General features: G+C 40.1%; 1 protein-coding gene and 1 long non-coding RNA gene across 3 annotated transcripts in view; one reads left to right on the top strand and one right to left on the bottom strand.

Moving 5' to 3' along the window:
• Window positions 1–5585: 5585 nt before the first annotated feature.
• Window positions 5586–11656, bottom strand: LOC130592213 (uncharacterized). Its single transcript, XR_008970468.1, has 3 exons — window positions 9985–11656; window positions 7672–7734; window positions 5586–5672 (listed from the first exon to the last, which is right to left on the bottom strand). It is a non-coding gene; the product is annotated as an uncharacterized LOC130592213 (long non-coding RNA).
• Window positions 11657–11684: 28 nt separating this feature from the next.
• Window positions 11685–18763, top strand: part of LOC104908873 (auxin-binding protein T85) — a 36171-nt gene continuing 29092 nt past the window's right edge. The window contains exon 1 of one of the 2 annotated variants that reach the window (XR_008970467.1): window positions 11685–11917. Coding sequence is in view for 1 of the 2 variants with exons in the window: in XM_048633703.2 (XP_048489660.1) it covers window positions 11824–11917 (94 nt within the window). In the remaining variant the exon portion in view is untranslated. The remainder of the gene's footprint in view (window positions 11918–18763) is intronic. The other variant, XM_048633703.2, reaches the window with a different exon arrangement.

Genomic DNA, 18763 nt, shown 5'->3' with positions numbered 1-18763 from the left:
ATAAAATTTTCTAAACCTTCTGAAAATATTTTAAATGAATATAAAAATCGTATTCCAATCAAAATTCATATTCATACTCTAAATATACGATTTCTAGTGATTTAAAACCCTAAAAATCACATCTTTCATGATTAAAACTAAAAATAATAAATCTGAAATTTTCTTTTATACACATGATCCGAAAAATACATATTTCATAATAAAAATAATAACTCAAATCGAAATCATGCAAATAATAATAAAATAACAATAAAAATTAGAACTTTAATGGAATCTTAAAGGAGAAGTAAAGAAAACAACCAAAATAAGAGGAGGAAAGAGGGGCGCCGGACTGAAACAGCAGCAAGGACCGGCGGCAGCAGCTTTTTCGGCTTCAAAAATATGTTTGTGACGTTTCTTGTTCAACAAGAAACGTTACTTAGCGAAGAAGAAACAATTTTTAGAGAGAGATGAAAGTCACGCTCAAGAGGAAGAAGAGAGAGAAAATGTCGAGTGAGGGAGAGAAAGCTCGAAGTCACGTGCAAGTGAGGAGAGAGAAAATAAGTGTAGGGCAAAAATTCGGGTTTTAGGATATTTAAATAGGCTAATCCTATTGGGCTTAGGAAAAGGAATTCAATAATTAAAACTTTGATGACTAACAAGATGGGCTTGTTAGGACTTTAGTCATCAAATTGTCCTTTCCCTTTTTATTTCTTTTGGGCTTTCGATTCCATTAAGTTTCTTTTCAAATATACTTTTAATAATTAAACTCTTATTTAAAACATGCTTAATTAAAATATTACAAACTTTATTAAGCTTAGAAAAATATTCTTAGTTGACTTTTAAAATAGTCAACCCTTTTTAAAAGTCAAATCATTTTCCAAACTCATTTGGATTTAATATAATTACATAAATAACTTAATATATTTATGAAAAATCCTTTAAAAAATGTGGGGGATTACAGTCTACCCCCCTTAAAAGAAGTTTCGTCCCGAAACTTAACACAAAACCCTCTTGTTTTCGAAAGTCTGAACTCATCATTTCGAAAATCTTTGAAGAAAAGATAGTGCCTCTGGTGCACTTTCCCATTTTTAAACACTTGTGTCACTTATGAACACTTTTCTTATGCGGAGACTCTACTTCTTTTGCACTAACATGTGCAAATTGCCCAACATAGACATACATATACATGAAAATGTCATAAAAATAGACAAAAAGCGCGAAATTTATCGCATTCTACCCCCTTAAAGAAAACGAGTTACGCCCTCGTAACTCACCTCAAGGAATAGGTCTGGATACTTTTTCTTCATATCCTCTTCGGCTTCCCACGTTGCCTCTTCTGACTCGTGGTTAGACCAAAGAACTTTGACTTGGGTAAGGCAGTCACAAAGTCCATAGAAATCGAATCCCACTTCCATCCAGGAACCTCTAGTGGTTGGACTGTCCCCATGGGCCTCTTATGGTCTATCTCCACTTTCTGACAGGTTAGACACTTAGACACATACTCGGCTACCTCTCGTTTCATGTTCGGCCACCAATATATCACCTTAAGATCCTTATACAACTTGTCACCCCCAGGGTGCACAGAATACGGAGTATTATGCCCTCATCCATAAGACGTCTCTTAGGTCTTGCACTTCTGTGGTACACACCACCTCCCTTTAAACCTTAGACCCATCATCATGAATCTTGAAGTCTACTTCCTTACCTTGCTTCATTTTCTCTTTATCTTATCTAGATGCTCATCCCCGACTTGACCCTCAATGATCTCATCGAAAACTGACAGTCCCAAAGAAAGATTACTAAGTCTAGCCTCACTTTCCCCAGGATTTAAAATTTCTAGGTTCAACCTTTGCATATCTCTACACAACTCCTCAGGAACTATCAAAGTACTCAGGCTATGACTCGATTTCCTACTCAAGGCGTCACCACCACATTGGCTTTCCCTCATGATACTGGATTCTAGATCTAATCCTTAATCAACTCTAGCCATCTTCTTTGCTCATATTCAAGTCTTTTTGGGTAAATATGTACTTCAAGCTCTTATGGTCTGTAATATCTTGCAAGTTGCCCATAAAGATAATGTCTCCAAATCTTAATGCAAACACTATGGCAGCTAACTCTAGTCATGGGTAGGGTAATTAGCCTCATAAGGTTTCAATTGACGCGATGCATAAGCTATTACCTTCCATTCTGTTGCAACACACAACCCAAACCATTTTTCGAAGCATCACTATAGACCTCAAATCCCTCATTCCCATCAGGTAGGGTTAAGACAGGTGCAGTGGTTAAACGATCTTTCAAGATCTGGAAGGCTTCCTCACACTTCTCATTCCACTCAAACTTGGTCTCCTTTTTCATTAAATTCGTCATAGGTCTCGCTATCTTCGAGAAATCCCTCACAAATCTCCTATAATAGCCAGCTAAACCCAAGAAACTTCTAATGTCAGTCACACTCTTTGGAGTTGGCCACTCACTCACAGCTTGAATCTTAGCAGGATCTACAGAGACTCCTTCCTTAGACACAAAATGACCCAAGAATGCTACTTTCTCCAAACGAAACTCACACTTAGAGAACTTGGCATATATTGGTTCTTCCTCAAGGTTTCTAAGATAATCCTCAAATGTTCATCGTGTTCGGTTTCATTCCTCGAATAAATCAAAATGTCATCGATGAAAACCACTACGAACTTATCTAAAAACTCGTGAAAGATTCTATTCATCAAATCCATAAATATAGCAGGAGCATTTGTTAACCCAAATGGCATTACAGTGAACTCGTAGTGACCATAACGCGTTCTAAAGGCAGTCTTAGGTACATCCTTATCAGCTACCCTCAACTGGTGATATCCTGAACGTAAGTCAATCTTCGAGAACACACTAGCTCCGTTAGTTGATCGAATAGGTCATCTATTCTAGGCAAAGGGTACTTGTTCTTGATGGTAACATTATTCAACTCCCTATAGTCTATACATAATCTCATACTCCCATCCTTTTTCTTCACGAACAAAACAGGAGCTCCCCAAGGCGATGCACTAGGTCTGATATAACCCTTATCCAAAAGTTCTTGCAATTGTGTCTTTAACTCACTCATCTCAGGAGGTGCCATTCTATAAGGTGCCTTAGATATAGGTGCAGTTCCAGGAACTAAGTCTATGGTAAACTCAACAGCTCTTGCAGGCGGCATACCTGAAATTTCACTCGGAAATACGTCCATAAACTCATTCACTATTGGAACATCCTCAAGTTTTAACTCAGCTTCTTTACTCACATCTTGCACGCTACAGAAAAACAACTCACAACCCTTTCTCATCAACTTCTGCACTTGTAGAGCAGAGATCACTCCAAAGTTTTTAGGTTTCCCAAATCGTCTATATGAGGTAAATTTTCCCGAAGGGTTTCTCAACACTACTTTCTGGACTTCACAATCGATCCTGGCCTTGTAATGACTCAACCAGTTCATCCCAAGAATCACATCAAATCTCCTAAGTTAAACTCGATCAAATCGGATGGAAAAACACTCCCTCCTATCTTCAAAGGTAAGTTCTTAAATAACTTAGTACACTTAACGACTTCCCCAGTAGGAATACTAACAGACAAGTCAATTGACTCATACTCCACCAATCCCAGACTCTTTAAAACAGAAGGCGAAATAAAAGAATAAGTAGCCCCCGAATCATAACGTTTTAACGAAAACTGAGTTGATAGAGAAATTACCAGTTACCACATCCGCAGATCTCTCTGCCTCGTTATGACTCATCACGAACACTTTTCCTGCAGGTTTGTTCTGGGTAGAATTATCATTAGCAACAGGCCTACTATGGTTCCCTTGGTTATTTTGACCTCCAGGCTTAGGACCCTGGTTCCCTATTTGATTAGACCCTGGTCTAGCCTGATTACCGTTTCCCTGAATTCTCAAACCTTTTCCGTGCTTAGGTAGCACTCATACTCTCTGTGACCCTTCTTCTGGCAGTAATGACAGGTCACTAGCTCTCCTTTACAGTCTTTCCCAGGATGGTTTTTGTCACAGAACTTACAAATGTGAACCCTCTCAGGTCTACCCTGACTACGATTATCCTGGTTGTTCCTTCCTTGAAAGTTCCCATTCCCATTCCGGTTTTTCTTAAAGTTATTTTGGTTTCCTCCAGTACTAACCTCCTTTCTCTTCTCACCAACTATTCCAGCCTTCTTATCTCTTCTCGATTGCAACCCATAAATATGAGAAGCTCTCCCATACACTACATCTAAGGATGTAAAGGTCTCACCCCCTAATCCCAGCTGGATCTCATCAGTCAACCCTGTTCGAACCTCTGAGCCTTAAGCTCCTCAGTAGCTACAACCTCAGGTGCAAACCTAGACAAGGCTATGAACTTACTATAGTATTCAGAAATGGTCATACTACCCATTCTAAGGTTGATGAACTCTTGGGCTTTCTGCTTCCTCATGAAGGCAGGGTAAAACTTTCCTCTCAGCACAATCACAAAGGCTTCCCAATTGAATCCCTCAGCAGCACTCAATCTAGCCCCATTTTCTCTCCACCACAAGTCAGCCTCATCTTTAGGTATAAAACAGCTTGTCCTACTCTCATGTCAGCAGGGCAATTCACTACCTCAAACAACTTTTCAAATTCCCTAATCCAGTTTTCTAGGAAAGTAGGGTCAGCTTGTCCCTTAAAGTAAGGTGGTTTCACTTTGGACAGTCTTTCAAACATTTCCTCCAGCAGTCTCTGGACGTTCAACCTTGTCCTGGTTCAGTTTCTCCGCCAAGAGGCGAATAGCGTCAGCTAGTTCAGTGTTGTTAGCCATTCTACTTCGGGACCTGAAAGTAATATAACTCTACTCAGGCTCCAGAAAACTAGTATAGACATCTAAGCAAGACAATACTTGATTTGATCACTAAAGATCGCATCACATACAATTTCACTAAGTTTCAACATGGAATGTTCACTAATATTCATACAGTTGTTCACGTAAGTAAATTCATAGTCACATGAATTTAGGCAAGAAAATTGAAATCACATGATGAAAATAAATAAATAAAAAAAATATTCCCCAGTACGTGTCCAAAATAAATTTTTACTCCTTGAATAAACAAACTAAAATTTATTCTTCCATAGAAGGGAAAAGAAAAATGTGAAATAAAATAACACACTAGTATATATATATTTCCTAAAATGCTAATCCTATAAAACACCTTTGTTTGTTGGCATATACCCAACCTTATTCTTTTAACTAAAACCTTATATACCTCTATATATATATAAAAAAAAAAATATCTATAAGTTTATAACCTATGGCACTACACTGCCATCCTTGTCCTTATCTTCCTTATATTGTTGAGGTACAAAGTCTTCATCACTAACTTCGTCCTCTTCGTCAGTCTCATAGTAGTCAACGAATTTCCTCTTGATCTTAGACTGCCTAGTAGGTATGGTGTCCAATCTTCCTCAGGTTCAGATTCCACCCTCATACATGCATCATATATGTCTTCCCTGGTAGTTCCTCTAGCATGATCCATTTCTATGATGACTTCATCATCCCTAGCATAGTGTCTCCTCAAGATGCGACGCATTATCCAATGCAGTTTATACTCATATCCTATGGTCAATGGGTGGATGATGGTCGTCGTCTTCATCGTCAGTCAGGACGATAGGGTTAAAGTAGTTTCCTAAATTTGCAGCCATAATAGTAGAGCTACATCACAATAACCCAAAAGGTTTAGCACTCTTCCTTAACGTATTCCCACCAAGAATCAAAGATAAGAAAACAAAGGCATGTAAAATATAACACTTTAATAGGCAAAAGGATATAACAATTAGCAGGAAAGAAAACATTCATGCATCGTTAGTAGGGAAGAAAAATAATAATGCACTTATTTGCAGGGAAGAAAATTTATAATGATGCTGAACTAAATTTTCAATGCAGGCATATAATATTTTATCCTATATGCCCTTCCTATACTACCCATTCTCACAATGTCATGTTGTAAACCCTTAAAGGTATGAAAATAATGCAGGCACTTTTTATAATAACATTACTTTTGTGCCTAAAAAAAAAATTTCGAACTCTAAGACATTCGAAAAAAATTTTACTCGACTCAATTTTTTTTTTTTTTTTTTTTTTTCGGCTCCTAAAAATTTCCGAAAAACGAAAACGACAAAAGAAAGTTCCGAACTCCTCGATTTTCGAAATTTAAATTTCGAACCCAATTTCCGAAAAAATTTCGGTTCTAAAAAAAAATTTTGATCCTCAAAATATTTGTGTTCATCTTTCGAAATGAAACGTAGGAGCAATACTAAGGTTTCCTTCAAATAATCAATAAGCTAGGTAACTTAAGAAGCTAAAGTCACTTAATAAGCTAGTTAGTTAGGCGCCTATAAGTCTTAAACTAACCTAAAGCTCCAGATACCACTTTGTAACACCCCGATAATTCTCTCTTTCTAGAAAATACTTATATATAAAACTTAGAGAATTACCCAGGCATTATCGCCCGTGTGATAACGTTTCGGCTTACTCAGAATTTTGCAGCGGAAAACTTACTAAAACAAAATCAACTTTATTAAACTTATGAAATAAGAGTCAAACAATGTTTGAACTGAAACACCAACTCAAAGCTAAAGTCTGAAAATATAAACTCCTAGAACAACTTAAATACTACTATCACAAAAGCCTCTCCATTCCAGATTCCCCAATGGTATGCATCTTCGAACCTGTAATGTCAATGCTTTCTTGACTCTGCTCCCCCGAAGGATCACCACAGGATCAATAGGCAAAGCCATGATCACAAACACAGACAAGCACGTAATCAGCAAAGCTGAGTACTACATATCAGACAACAATAATCCTAAACATGATACTACAACACAACTTGTAAAATAAAATAATAATAACATAACAATTGCAGATAACTCTTACTGAACTAGACTCTAACTTTTATTTCTTCTTTAAATGGAATAGTTATTGGGACGAGTTGACTTCTGAAATAGGAATACGGTCATGACTCCGAAACCAGAATGACCTACGATATCGAGGAACCTTTGAACTAAAGAGGAATGGTGATCAATCCAACCTCGAGAATACATATCACGGCGGACTATGTACTCCAACCCTTAGTGTCCAACTCTAGACGTGCACCAGTCTAAAGTCTATAACCTATTCTCGTTTCACTTTACGTTGCATTCATTTTATACTTGTGTTGACACCAACCAAGCACATAATACTCACAACTACTAATCACATAACATCACAAAACTCCTTTTTAATCTTAGAATTAATAAGTGTTCACAACTTAGCATCCAAGACTCTTTTAACTTCTTTTATTCTTTACTAACTTGCCTGTTGAACCTAGCCAACAGTAAACTGTACCTTTATATAGGTATAACTCAAATTACCAAATAAGATCCTCGGTTCTTATAAGATAAATGATAAACTCAAAGAATCCATGATTCCAATTTACTTACATTAATTCACTCACGAATTAATACCAAACTAAACTTAGTTGCTTGCATCAAACTTCCATACAAACAAGTCATACTTAAACATATCTTAGTTTACATGTAGCATACAAGCAATTAACATGTAAAGCCATCTCAGTAAATCATATATATGAACTACAAGGTCCTATACATGATACTACATATAAAAACATCCCTAAGCATGTTTCTAACATTTAGCACGTAGACTATGTACGTACCTCGTATAAACGTAACGGTAGGCCACTTTTAAGCATAAAAGTCCCCTACAGTGAATTCTCCGCCTAAAACAACCAAGAAATCGAGTAAATACTTGTACTAAAAAAATACAGCAACTTTAAAACGTCCCAAACCCTTCTAAACTTCTTTAAAAATCGTTTTTATAATTTAAACTCTCATTATTTTTAATCCCTAGTATAGATAAACTATTCTAGTGATTAAAAACCATTAAAAACCTTAAAATATTAACTTTCTGAATTTCCAGCAACTATAAAATTTTCTAAACCTTCTGAAAATATTTTAAATGAATATAAAAATCGTATTCCAATCAAAATTCATATTCATACTTTAATATACGATTTCTAGTGATTTAAAACCCTAAAAATCACATCTTTCATGATTAAAACTAAAAATAATAAATCTGAAATTTTTCTTTTATACATGATCCGAAAAATACATATTTCATAATAAAATAATAACTCAAATCGAAATCATGCAAATAATAATAAAATAACAATAAAAATTAGAACTTTAATGGAATCTTAAAGGAGAAGTAAAGAAAACAACCAAAATAAGAGGAGGAAGGGGCGCCGGACTGAAACAGCAGCAAGGACCGGCGGCAGCAGCTTTTTCGGCTTCAAAAATATGTTTGTGACGTTTCTTGTTCAACAAGAAACGTTACTTAGCGAAGAAGAAACAATTTTTGAGAGAGAGATGAAAGTCACGCTCAAGAGGAAGAAGAGAGAGAAAATGTCGAGTGAGGGGAGAGAAAGCTCGAAGTCACGTGCAAGTGAGGAGAGAGAAAATAAGTGTAGGGCAAAAATTCGGGTTTTAGGATATTTAAATAGGCTAATCCTATTGGGCTTAGGAAAAGGAATTCAATAATTAAAACTTTGATGACTAACAAGATGGGCTTGTTAGGACTTTAGTCATCAAATTGTCCTTTCCCTTTTTATTTCTTTTGGGCTTTCGATTCCATTAAGTTTCTTTTCAAATATACTTTTAATAATTAAACTCTTATTTAAAACATGCTTAATTAAAATATTACAAACTTTATTAAGCTTAGAAAAATATTCTTAGTTGACTTTTAAAATAGTCAACCCTTTTTAAAAGTCAAATCATTTTCCAAACTCATTTGGATTTAATATAATTACATAAATAACTTAATATATTTATGAAAAATCCTTTAAAAATGTGGGGGATTACATTACCTTTGTAGAGGATATTAAAAAAAAGGAAGAAGAATAAGAATACTAATGATGTTATTGATAGTAAGAGGAAAAATGTGGGGAAAGTTGTGTGTGATGAAGATGATATTGTTGGGTAGTTTTAGTGAAGTACATGCAGCATATAATTTCTTTACATTCTTAATTTTCTACATTGTAAATTTAAAATCTTATTTGGTTGAATAATATATATTTTAATTGTGTATATGTGACATTTTTGTTGGGTGGCAAAAAGTCATACGACCCATTAACTCAATCCGAATCCAACACGAAATTATCGGGTTGTTTAATTTAGTTTTTTTTGGTAAAATATTACTCCCTCCGTTTCATTTTAATCTACACACTTACACTTTTCACGTATGCCAATGCAAAACTTTGAGGACATATATCTTTAGTTTTGTATTTGTAAAAATTATAAAAAGTAGATATAAATAAAATACATGTTATGATGAATCTAACAAGATCCCACATGACTATATTTTTATCCACGTATAAATCACAAATGATGGTCAAAGTGAAATTTGTGAATAGTGTAAAATGTCAAAGTGTGTAAATTAAAATGAAACGGAGGGAGTAGTAAATAAGAAGTGGGTTAAAAAAATTCTTGAGATTGATTTGTTTGGCTTATGCATATGTTCAAACTTGATAAACGGGTTAATAAATGAATCGGATAAATAAAATCAACTAATAATAAACAAAACAATTTACGTGTCTTGCACGGGTTCAAGTCATATCTACATAAAGCCTCCCGTGCATTTTTGCACGGGTTAAAAGCTAGTAAGATAATAAAATAATACTCATCAAGGAATACATGAATAACATGATTCAATTCTATAACATATATTAATTCTTCATGCGAATTAATAAATAAACTTTCTTTTTCATGCTTGCATCAATTATTCCATACAAACATACAATCTATTATTCATGAAAATCTCAAATCACATGCTTGCACACAAGCATAAAACATGTAAATCAAATACTAGAAATCACATATATATGAACAAAATAAGTTCCTATACATGATACTAAAATTTATTCCTCCTTAAAACATGAAACTAATCACATAGCACGTAATTATGTACGTACCTCGTGTAAACTAGCCTGTAGGCCACTTTTAATCTTTCAAAAGTCCCCTACGAGATATTCTCCGCCAGAAATCAATATAACCGAAATTAATAACTTTAAATAAAAATTACAGCAGCCTCAAAGTACTTAAAACCCTCTTTAAAAACGTACAAAAGTTGATTTTAATATCAAACTTGAATTATTTTTAATTCCTAGTATATTACTACCATACTAGTAATTAAAAACTCTTAAAAACTCTATAAATAAACCCTTTCTGAAATTACAGTAACTTTAAAAATTAATAAACCTCCTTTAAACATATATAACATGTTTAAAATCATATCCTAAGTTAATCTCATAGTATCTAATGTGCTATTATGGTTTTCTAGCAATTTAAAGCCCTAAAAATTCATGTTTTCATGATTAAAACTAAAATCTAATCATAATAACAAATCTGAATTTTTTTTTATAATCTCTATTACATAAGGGAAGGGGGGAGCAACGGTGTCCTTTTTTGAACCGACTATTTTGCCCCCCTTTCCTTTCTAAATTACAAAATACTTGCTTGATTAGCTTCTACTTGATTAGCTTATATGAGGAAAATTAAAGTTTCCTCTTATTATAACTTTATAGAAATAAAATACCTGCTTGATTAGCTTCTACTTTCACTGATCAACAAATAGTTTCATGTTATTATCATTGACGACTACACATACATAGCTTTTTATCCACGCGATGCGTGCGATGACATTTTTAGGCCTAATTATTACTAAGTAGTAAACAAAAAGAAAATGCAAGTTAGTATTTAAGTTCACCTCCATGTTGTAGAAATAAGATTCTTTGAACTACAATCAAATAGTATTTAAAAACACTTTAATAAATAAGTATAAATAATGAAAAAATAACGGTATTTTATTTCTATAAAATGCTTTGCAAAAACCATTTCATGCGCAATCAGATTGTGTATGAAAAATTTGAAATTTCATTTCACCTATAATTGAAAATCAAAGTGTTCAAATTTAGAAAAGGAGAAAAATTAAAAATGACCATTTCATGCAAAATCAGATTGTGTATGAAAAACTTAATTTTCCTTTCAAATATAATTGATACTCAAAGTGTGAACATTTAGAAAAGGAGAAAAAATTAAAATGATGAAAATTCTTAAATATCTGTGAAATCAGAATTTAGAAGTTAGACAAGGAAAAAAAACTAAAATTGTATTATACTTTTCGTTTACAATTTTGGGATCATAGAGAAATTACTGAAATCCATATAAAAAACTATTATAAATTACAAAAATGAACAAAACAAAAAAAAAAGAACATGACGATATTTGGTAAAGAACATCATACTGATTATAAAAGAACATGCGCATATAAGACTTGAGAAACAAAAAACTATTCAAAATCACAAAAATGAATGACAACATAAAAAGAACATGGAAGAATATTATTCACAAAATAGAGGTGAACTTACATACTAACTTGCATATTCAGTTTGTTTACTACTTAATATTAGGCCTAAAAATATCATCGCACGCATCGCATGCACAAAAGACTAGTATAAACTATTGCGAGAGAACGACTAAAAATTTGTATGATTATAGTTAAAAAATAGGTTTAATATTTTTCGATATTCATTGAAAATCAACATGTGTATTTTGTATTTTTTGATTTAATGAATCTATATGGTTTGGGATGTTGCTTTTTGAATTGTGTACACATTTCTCAGTGTACACCTGTGCGCACTATGGACGGATTGCTCTAGACAAACCCAAGTAAAAAAAAAAAATCTCATCCTTTCAATAAATATTTTGGCAAATGCTTACTTCTCACCGTTGGGAGGATCGAGCGTGAAGGAATGTGTGATCTTAGGCCGTTTCTACTTCTGATTGCGCTCATCACTTGGCTTTTCTTAGCGCCCACGCTGTTAGCTTCAAAATGCGGCATTAATGGTGAGTTCTTCAATTTCCAGAACGATTTCTTCTGTGTTTTTATAATAGTTTTTAGAACTGGGTTTGCTATCAGGAGTTGATTATACTATAAATCTCTTGATTCCCGAAATTTATTAGTGAAAGTAAAATAAAAATCTCAAACTTCATTGTATATCATCGAATGAACAGTATGGGAAAACATTAGCTAATTAATAATTTTTGGGGGAAATTGAATACCAACATAAATATAATTTTGAGAAATCATGTGGCGGATTGTTTGATACGAAGCGATAAATACGTCAGTTTGAAGTTTGTCATCGTTTTTTTTTCAAAAAAATTCACACGAGTTCGTGTGTATTTAGTCAGACCCTCCCCAAAAAAGAAACAAATGCCTGTGTTATGTGCTAGAAAAGAACCCCCAAAGATTACATACTAGGAGCAGGAGCAGAAGATGCACTAACAATATAGCAGCAAAGCGAGTGCATATATTAATGTGGTAGATGATGCCTACTGCGAGTGGCTGTGGTAGATGATGTTTATTTGCACGGTATGCTGGATATCTGTACCCTCATATAAACCATTACTTAAACTTCATAGTATGCTCTTGCACTTTAGAGTCTCACCGCCTATTACAATTGTTTGGGCTTATTTCCTGGTTTAAGCTTACCAAGGATAATCCAGCCCAATAAAGGCCTTAGAGCTTCCAGTGGGCCCCACCTGTGATGGTGCATTCCAGCTGTCAATGCCCCCTAGCTGGCCTACAGTTGGGAAATCCCCAGCACTATAAATACTCAACCCCCTCATCAATGAGAAGGTATTGAATTCTTACCTAACAAACCAGAGCATCTCTCTAGACTTATCTCTCTAAAGCTTGATCACTGACTTGAGCGTCGGAGAGGCGATCCCGGAACAACCCCCGGGGAGTCTAACCGTTACTTTTGCAGGATTCCGGCGTACGGACTTTGGACTCAGGACATTCGAATCTGACCCGGTACTCCCTAAGCAAAGGAATCAAACCCTTAATTTCTAGACAGAAACAGTTTGGCGCCGTCTGTGGGGATAGTACAAAAAGTTACTTCGCCACCACTCACTCAGATTTTTCAGCTACTCAGCTCAGAACGCCAATTGACCATGGCACCAACCAAAAAACTCGCGGCAAGCCAGCCTCCGAGCAGGTCTCTCGGCCAGAGAGGGCCACTCGCCCGCGCATAATCGGGATCCCCAATCCCTCGACCGGAGCGAGGCCATTCGCCTGCGCATAACCGAAGGCCGAGGACTCCCTCACCGGCTCGGAGGTCACCCACCGTCCAAACTTTGGACCCTCGGTCAGTATCCCAGCACATCCAGCATGTGGAGCCTCAGCCGCTCTTCGCGTCTGACCTGGCCCTTATCACGGCTCAGCTCCAGGAGACATTCCAAAAGCGATGATGGACATGATGGCCATGCTTCAGCAGAGGCAGCCACAACAAGTGTCCCGCTCAATCAGCATGAGCCCAGGGAGCGCACGGTCGTCCGCTCTCAGAGGGACAACTCTCGTTCTAATCGGACCCGCAGCCTAGCCGGCCACGGTCCGATGCGAGAGACCCAGCCACCGGGAAAGAGAAAAGTCAGCGCGACAGGGTCGGCCCGTCAGCATGCGAGACCCATGTATCTAAATCCCCAAGGGGGGTGCGGGTCGGAAACCCCAAGATGCCCGAGAATTCCTTAACAACAAGAAGCGCCTCAGCCAAGGCTATGACGCTCGGGAGTTCCTCAGGAAGAAGCAAATGACCGAGAGGGCCAAGGGGACTCGGCTCATTCTCAGCCCCCTAGCTAGCTGGAGGAGGGCTCAAGTTCCTGATCCCCTTCAGTCAGGAAATCCTAGGACCAACCTCCGGGTAAAATTAAAACCCCCCTGATCGAGCCATTTGCGGGCCTAACCGACCCAGATGATCATATGGCTAGTTACAAGGCTCAAATGAGCGTGCAGACAAGCTGCGAGGCCACTTGGTGCCGCTTCTTCCCTACCACCCTTAGAGGGTTGGCTCTGAATTGGTTCCAAGAACTGCCGGCGGGGTCATCACTGACTTCGCCATATTGGAGCACCTCTTCATCCATCAGTTCGTAGCGGGAAAGAGGCAAAGAAAAACCAGCCTTCACCTCATGGGGGTGAAGCAAGACAAGAATGAATCCTTGTCGGACTACATCAAGAGGTTCAACGAAGAGTCTCTAAAATAACCGACCTACAGGACGCTGTAGCCTTCGCTGCCCTCATGTCCGGCCTCCAACCGGGTCGGCTCAGATGGTCATTACCGAGAATGAAGTCAAAACTTACTCGGAAGCCATGGCTCGGGCTCAAAGATTCATCCAAGCAACGGATATCTGCCGTTACTCGGACGAGGTTGGCAAGAAAAGGAAGGATGAAGGGAATCACGCGGGTCAGCCTAAGCATCAAAGAACAGGGGGCCGAGGGATCGGCTCACTGATAATGGCAACGACCCCCGATTCAATAAAAACCGGAAGGAAATCTACTTTGGCATCCGGGACAAAAATTGGCTTCCCAGGCCAACGCCCATCCGGACGTCATCGTCTCGGAGGGACAAGAATTTGTGGTGTGACTACCACAAGGAATGTGGTCACACCACCAATGACTGTCGGGAGCTCAAGAAATCCTTGAACGGTCTAGCCGACCAGGGCAAGCTCGACCACTACCTCAAGCGCTCGAGCGAGGAAAAGGGAAAGCAAAAGGTGGGTCAGTCGAACAGTGGGGACACCGAAGGCTTCATTGGTGTCATCGCTGGAGGATTTGCGTCGGGAGGCCTAACCGGCCGAGCCGCAAGGCTCACCTCCAGAACCTTAAACATCAGGTGCTTGATGTTCAGCTCCCTCGAGCAAGCTGCCCCGTCATGACATTTGGGGAACCTAGTCGGACGTTGCGCGTTCCGCACGACGACCCCCTTGTCATCGAGCTCAAGGTAGCGAATACAAAGGTGAAGAGGGTATTGGTGGATAGCGGCTCATCCGCTGAATAATCACCCTTGACTGCCTCAAAAAGCTGAAGTACACCGAACGGGATGTTACCCCCATGGCTCAGCCGCTCATAGGCTTCGGGGGCAACTCTGTCCACCGGTCGGATCAATAAATTACCCACTCGGATGGGTGAAAAGGGTAAGGGGAGAAGCCTACCGATCGACTTCTTGGTGGTAGACATCCCTTTGCCTTACAACATAATAATGGGGAGGCCCATGCTAAACAAGGCCAAGGCCGCCATCTCCACCTACCAGCTCCTCTTGCAGTTTGAGACTGATGACGGGAAGGTAGGAAAAATTCAAGGCGACCAACAGGCCGCAAGAGAGTGCTATGTGAATAGCCTAAAAATACCGACGTCCAAAAGGACTCGGACAACGACGTCCAAAAGGACTCGAAAAAAAGAAAGTATGAAGGGGGTCAGCCCTCAACGAGCCTCGGGGTGTATCATAACTGAAAACCCCACAGAATGAACGTCCTCAACCAGCCGAAGAGGACGAAGAAGTCGCGATCGGCCAGGACCCCGGTCGGACTGTCAGGGTAGGCAAGGCCATGGACCCGCAAACAAGGCAAGATATCATCCAAGTGCTCACGGAGTACCAAGATGTCTTTGCCTATGAGGCCACAGAAATGCCGGGGCTCGACCCGAAAATCATGTGCCATGAGCTTAACATCAAAGAGGGGTTCAGACCTATCAAGCAGAAGCTCAGGCACCAAGGTCCCGAAAGAAATGCCGCGGCAGCAGCAGAAGTCAAGAAGCTGCTCGAGCGGGTTTCATAGAAGAGTGTCAATACTCGGAATGGCTGGCCAATGTGGTCCTGGTCAAAAAGCCGAGTGGGGCATGGCGAATGTGTGTCGACTTCACCGACTTAAACAAAGCCTGCCCAAAAGACAATCACCCTTTGCCAAAGATCGATAGGCTGGTCGATTCAACGGCAGGGCACGCCCTTCTCAGCTTCATGGATGCAAATGCCGGCTATCATCAAATTCCCATGGCCGAGAAGGATAGGGTTCATACGCGTTCATCACTCCTCAGGGTGTCTACTGCTACAAAATGATGCCATTCGGCCTCAAAAATGCCGGGGCGACATATCAGCGACCGTCAACAAAATCTTCAGCGACCAATTGGGTCGGAACATTGAGGTATATGTTGACGATATGATAGTCAAAAGCAAGGCCCAGTCGGATCACCCTGCAGATCTGAAAGAAACGCTGAGCACCCTAAGGAAATACCGAATGATGCTCAACCCCAAAAAATGCGTCTTCGGAGTTAAAGGGGGAAAGTGCCTCGGATTTCTAGTAGATGAGAGAGGTATAGAGGCCAACCCGGACAAAATCAAAGCGGTCTTAGAAATGAAATCGCCTCGGAATGTTCGGGAAGTACAGCGCCTAACCGGCTGCTTAGCGGCACTGGTCGGTTCCTCTCCCGGTCGGCCGATAAAAGCTTGTGTTCTTCAAGGCCCTGAAGCGAAAAGAGTTCGCATGGGATGACGAAGCCGAGCAAGCCTTCGCTGACCTCAAGAATCACTTGGCATCTTTGCCCAAACTGATTTCCCCCTTGCCGGGGGAACCCCTGTTTATCTACTTGGCTGTCTCGGACTACGCTCTTAGCGCCGTCCTGATAGCCGAGCGAGAAGGAAAGCAACATCCTGTGTACTTCATCAGCCACGCCTATAGGGGGGCCGAGGCGAAGTACAGCGATGTTGAGAAAATGGTCTTTGCCTTAGTAATGGCAAGCCGGAAGCTCAAGCCCTATTTTCAAGCACACCCATCAAAGTCCTAACCGGACAACCGCTCCGGAAGCTTATTGAAAATAGAAATCATTCGAGTCGGATGAGTGATTGGGCAGACCAGTTAGCAGATTTTGGGCTCGAGTTCGAGCCCCGAAGAGCCATCAAGGCCCAAGCACTCGCTGACTTCATCACTGAATGCGCAACTCGACCCCCGGTCGGTTCGCAAGAGGAGTGGGAATTGCTTGTTGATGGGTCATCCACAAAGATGGTTGGGAGCCGGATTGGTCATCAAACCTCCGGTCGGAGAAAAAATTGAATATGCTGTTAAGTTCGAATTTCTCGGATCTAACAATGAAGCCGAGTATGAGGCTCTCATCCTCGGAATACAGTATGCATCCTAGCTGGAGCAACCTCAATCATAGCCAAGTCCGACTCACAACTCATAGTGGGTCAGATTTCGGAGACTATGAGGCCAAGAGGACAACATGAGGATGTACTTGGCCAAAGCCCGAGCTGTCATTGCAAGGTTGTCCGGATTCCGGATCACCCACATTCCTCGCTCGGAAAATCAGCAGCTGATGCACTGGCTCGGATGGCTAGTTCTGCTGAGGGGTCGGCCCCCAGAACCATTACTTGGGAGGTGTTGAAGGAGCCTAGCATAAATGCTAAAGAGCAGCTCGTACTCAATCGATCCTCAAACTGGATGGGGAAATTGTGGAGTACTTGCGAGACGGGACCTTACCCAGTGATCCTAAAGAAGCCGACCGGATTAAGCATAAGTCTGGTTGGTTCCTTTGGCATGAAAGGCAGCTCTATAAAAAGTCTTTCACTCATCCCCTCCTCAAATGTATAACTCCCGAGGAAGGAAACTATGTCCTCCGAGAAATACACCAAGGAGCCTGGGAAGCCATCAAGGGGGTCGGACTATAGCCGGAAAGGCGCTAAGAGCAGGGTACTATTGGCCTACCTTAAAGGCTGATGCCTCGGACTTAGTCCGACGGTGTCCCTCCTGCCAGATTCACTCGGACCTACCAAGGGCGCCGGCCACTCCCCTCACCACCATTCAAGCAGTCCTGCCTTTCGACAAGTGGGGCATGGACCTGCTCGGACCTTTTCCCCCGGCTTCTGGGCAAAGGAAGTTCCTAATTGTGGCAATTGATTATTTCACCAAGTGGACCGAAGCCGAGCCACTGGCGTCAATTACTGACAAGCAGGTTCAGTTGTTCATATGGAGGAACATCATTACCCGGTTCGGAATTCCAAGAGCCTTGGTTCAGACAATGGCCGCAGTTCAACAGTGGCCGACTCAGAATATTGTCCCGGTTCGGCATTCAAACAAGGTTTTCGGCGGTCTCCCGCCCTCAGACCAATGGGCAAGCCGAGTCGGCTAATAAAATTGTCCTGAAGGGTATCAAGAAGTCCCTTGATGCCGCTAAAGGGGCTGGGTGACGACCTACCTGGAGTACTCTGGTCGGCTCGAACAACGGTAAAAAGCCACGGGGCACTCCCCTTTCGGCTTGGTCTATGGAAGCGAGGCTGTCCTTCCGGTCGAGGTGGGAATTCCTTCCCCTCGGATGACATTCTATGAGTTCGACCAAGAATGAAGAAGAAAAGCCCATCAACTTAGACCTATTGCCAGAAACCCGAGGCAATGCTTTGCTCAAGCCATCCGGTACAAGCAAAGAATCACAAGGCATTTAACCGCCGAGTAAAGCCTCGGCCAATCAGTCTAGGCGACTGGGTCGTCCGAAAGGTCGAAGCCACTGGACTTTCCCATCTCAAAGGGAAGTTGGGGGCAAATTGGGACGGCCCTTACAAGGTTACAGAAATCATCAAGCCAGGGACTTCCGACTCGAATCTCCCGAAGGGGTCCCCTGGCTCGGCCTTGGAACCTAGACAATCTCAAAAGATTCTTTGTGTAACTTCTTTTTCGTTACTTGCACTAGGGGCATGATGTAAGGCCAGCACTACCTGGTCGGTTTAGCAAGCAAATCAAATTGTAACTCGGACTTAACCAGTCCATGTACCAAGTCGGTTTTATACCCCAGAAATGAAAGAAGACTTAACCAGTCTAAATTATTTTGAACAAAAAGGCAAGCAAAACTTAACCAGTTTATTGTCTATTGAA

This window comes from Beta vulgaris, chromosome 7, assembly GCF_026745355.1.
Source record: "Beta vulgaris subsp. vulgaris cultivar EL10 chromosome 7, EL10.2, whole genome shotgun sequence".
NCBI classification, from domain to species: domain Eukaryota; kingdom Viridiplantae; phylum Streptophyta; class Magnoliopsida; order Caryophyllales; family Amaranthaceae; genus Beta; species Beta vulgaris.
The sequence above is the reverse complement of the archived record's forward strand: the minus strand, read 5'-3'. Positions and strand labels throughout refer to the sequence as shown.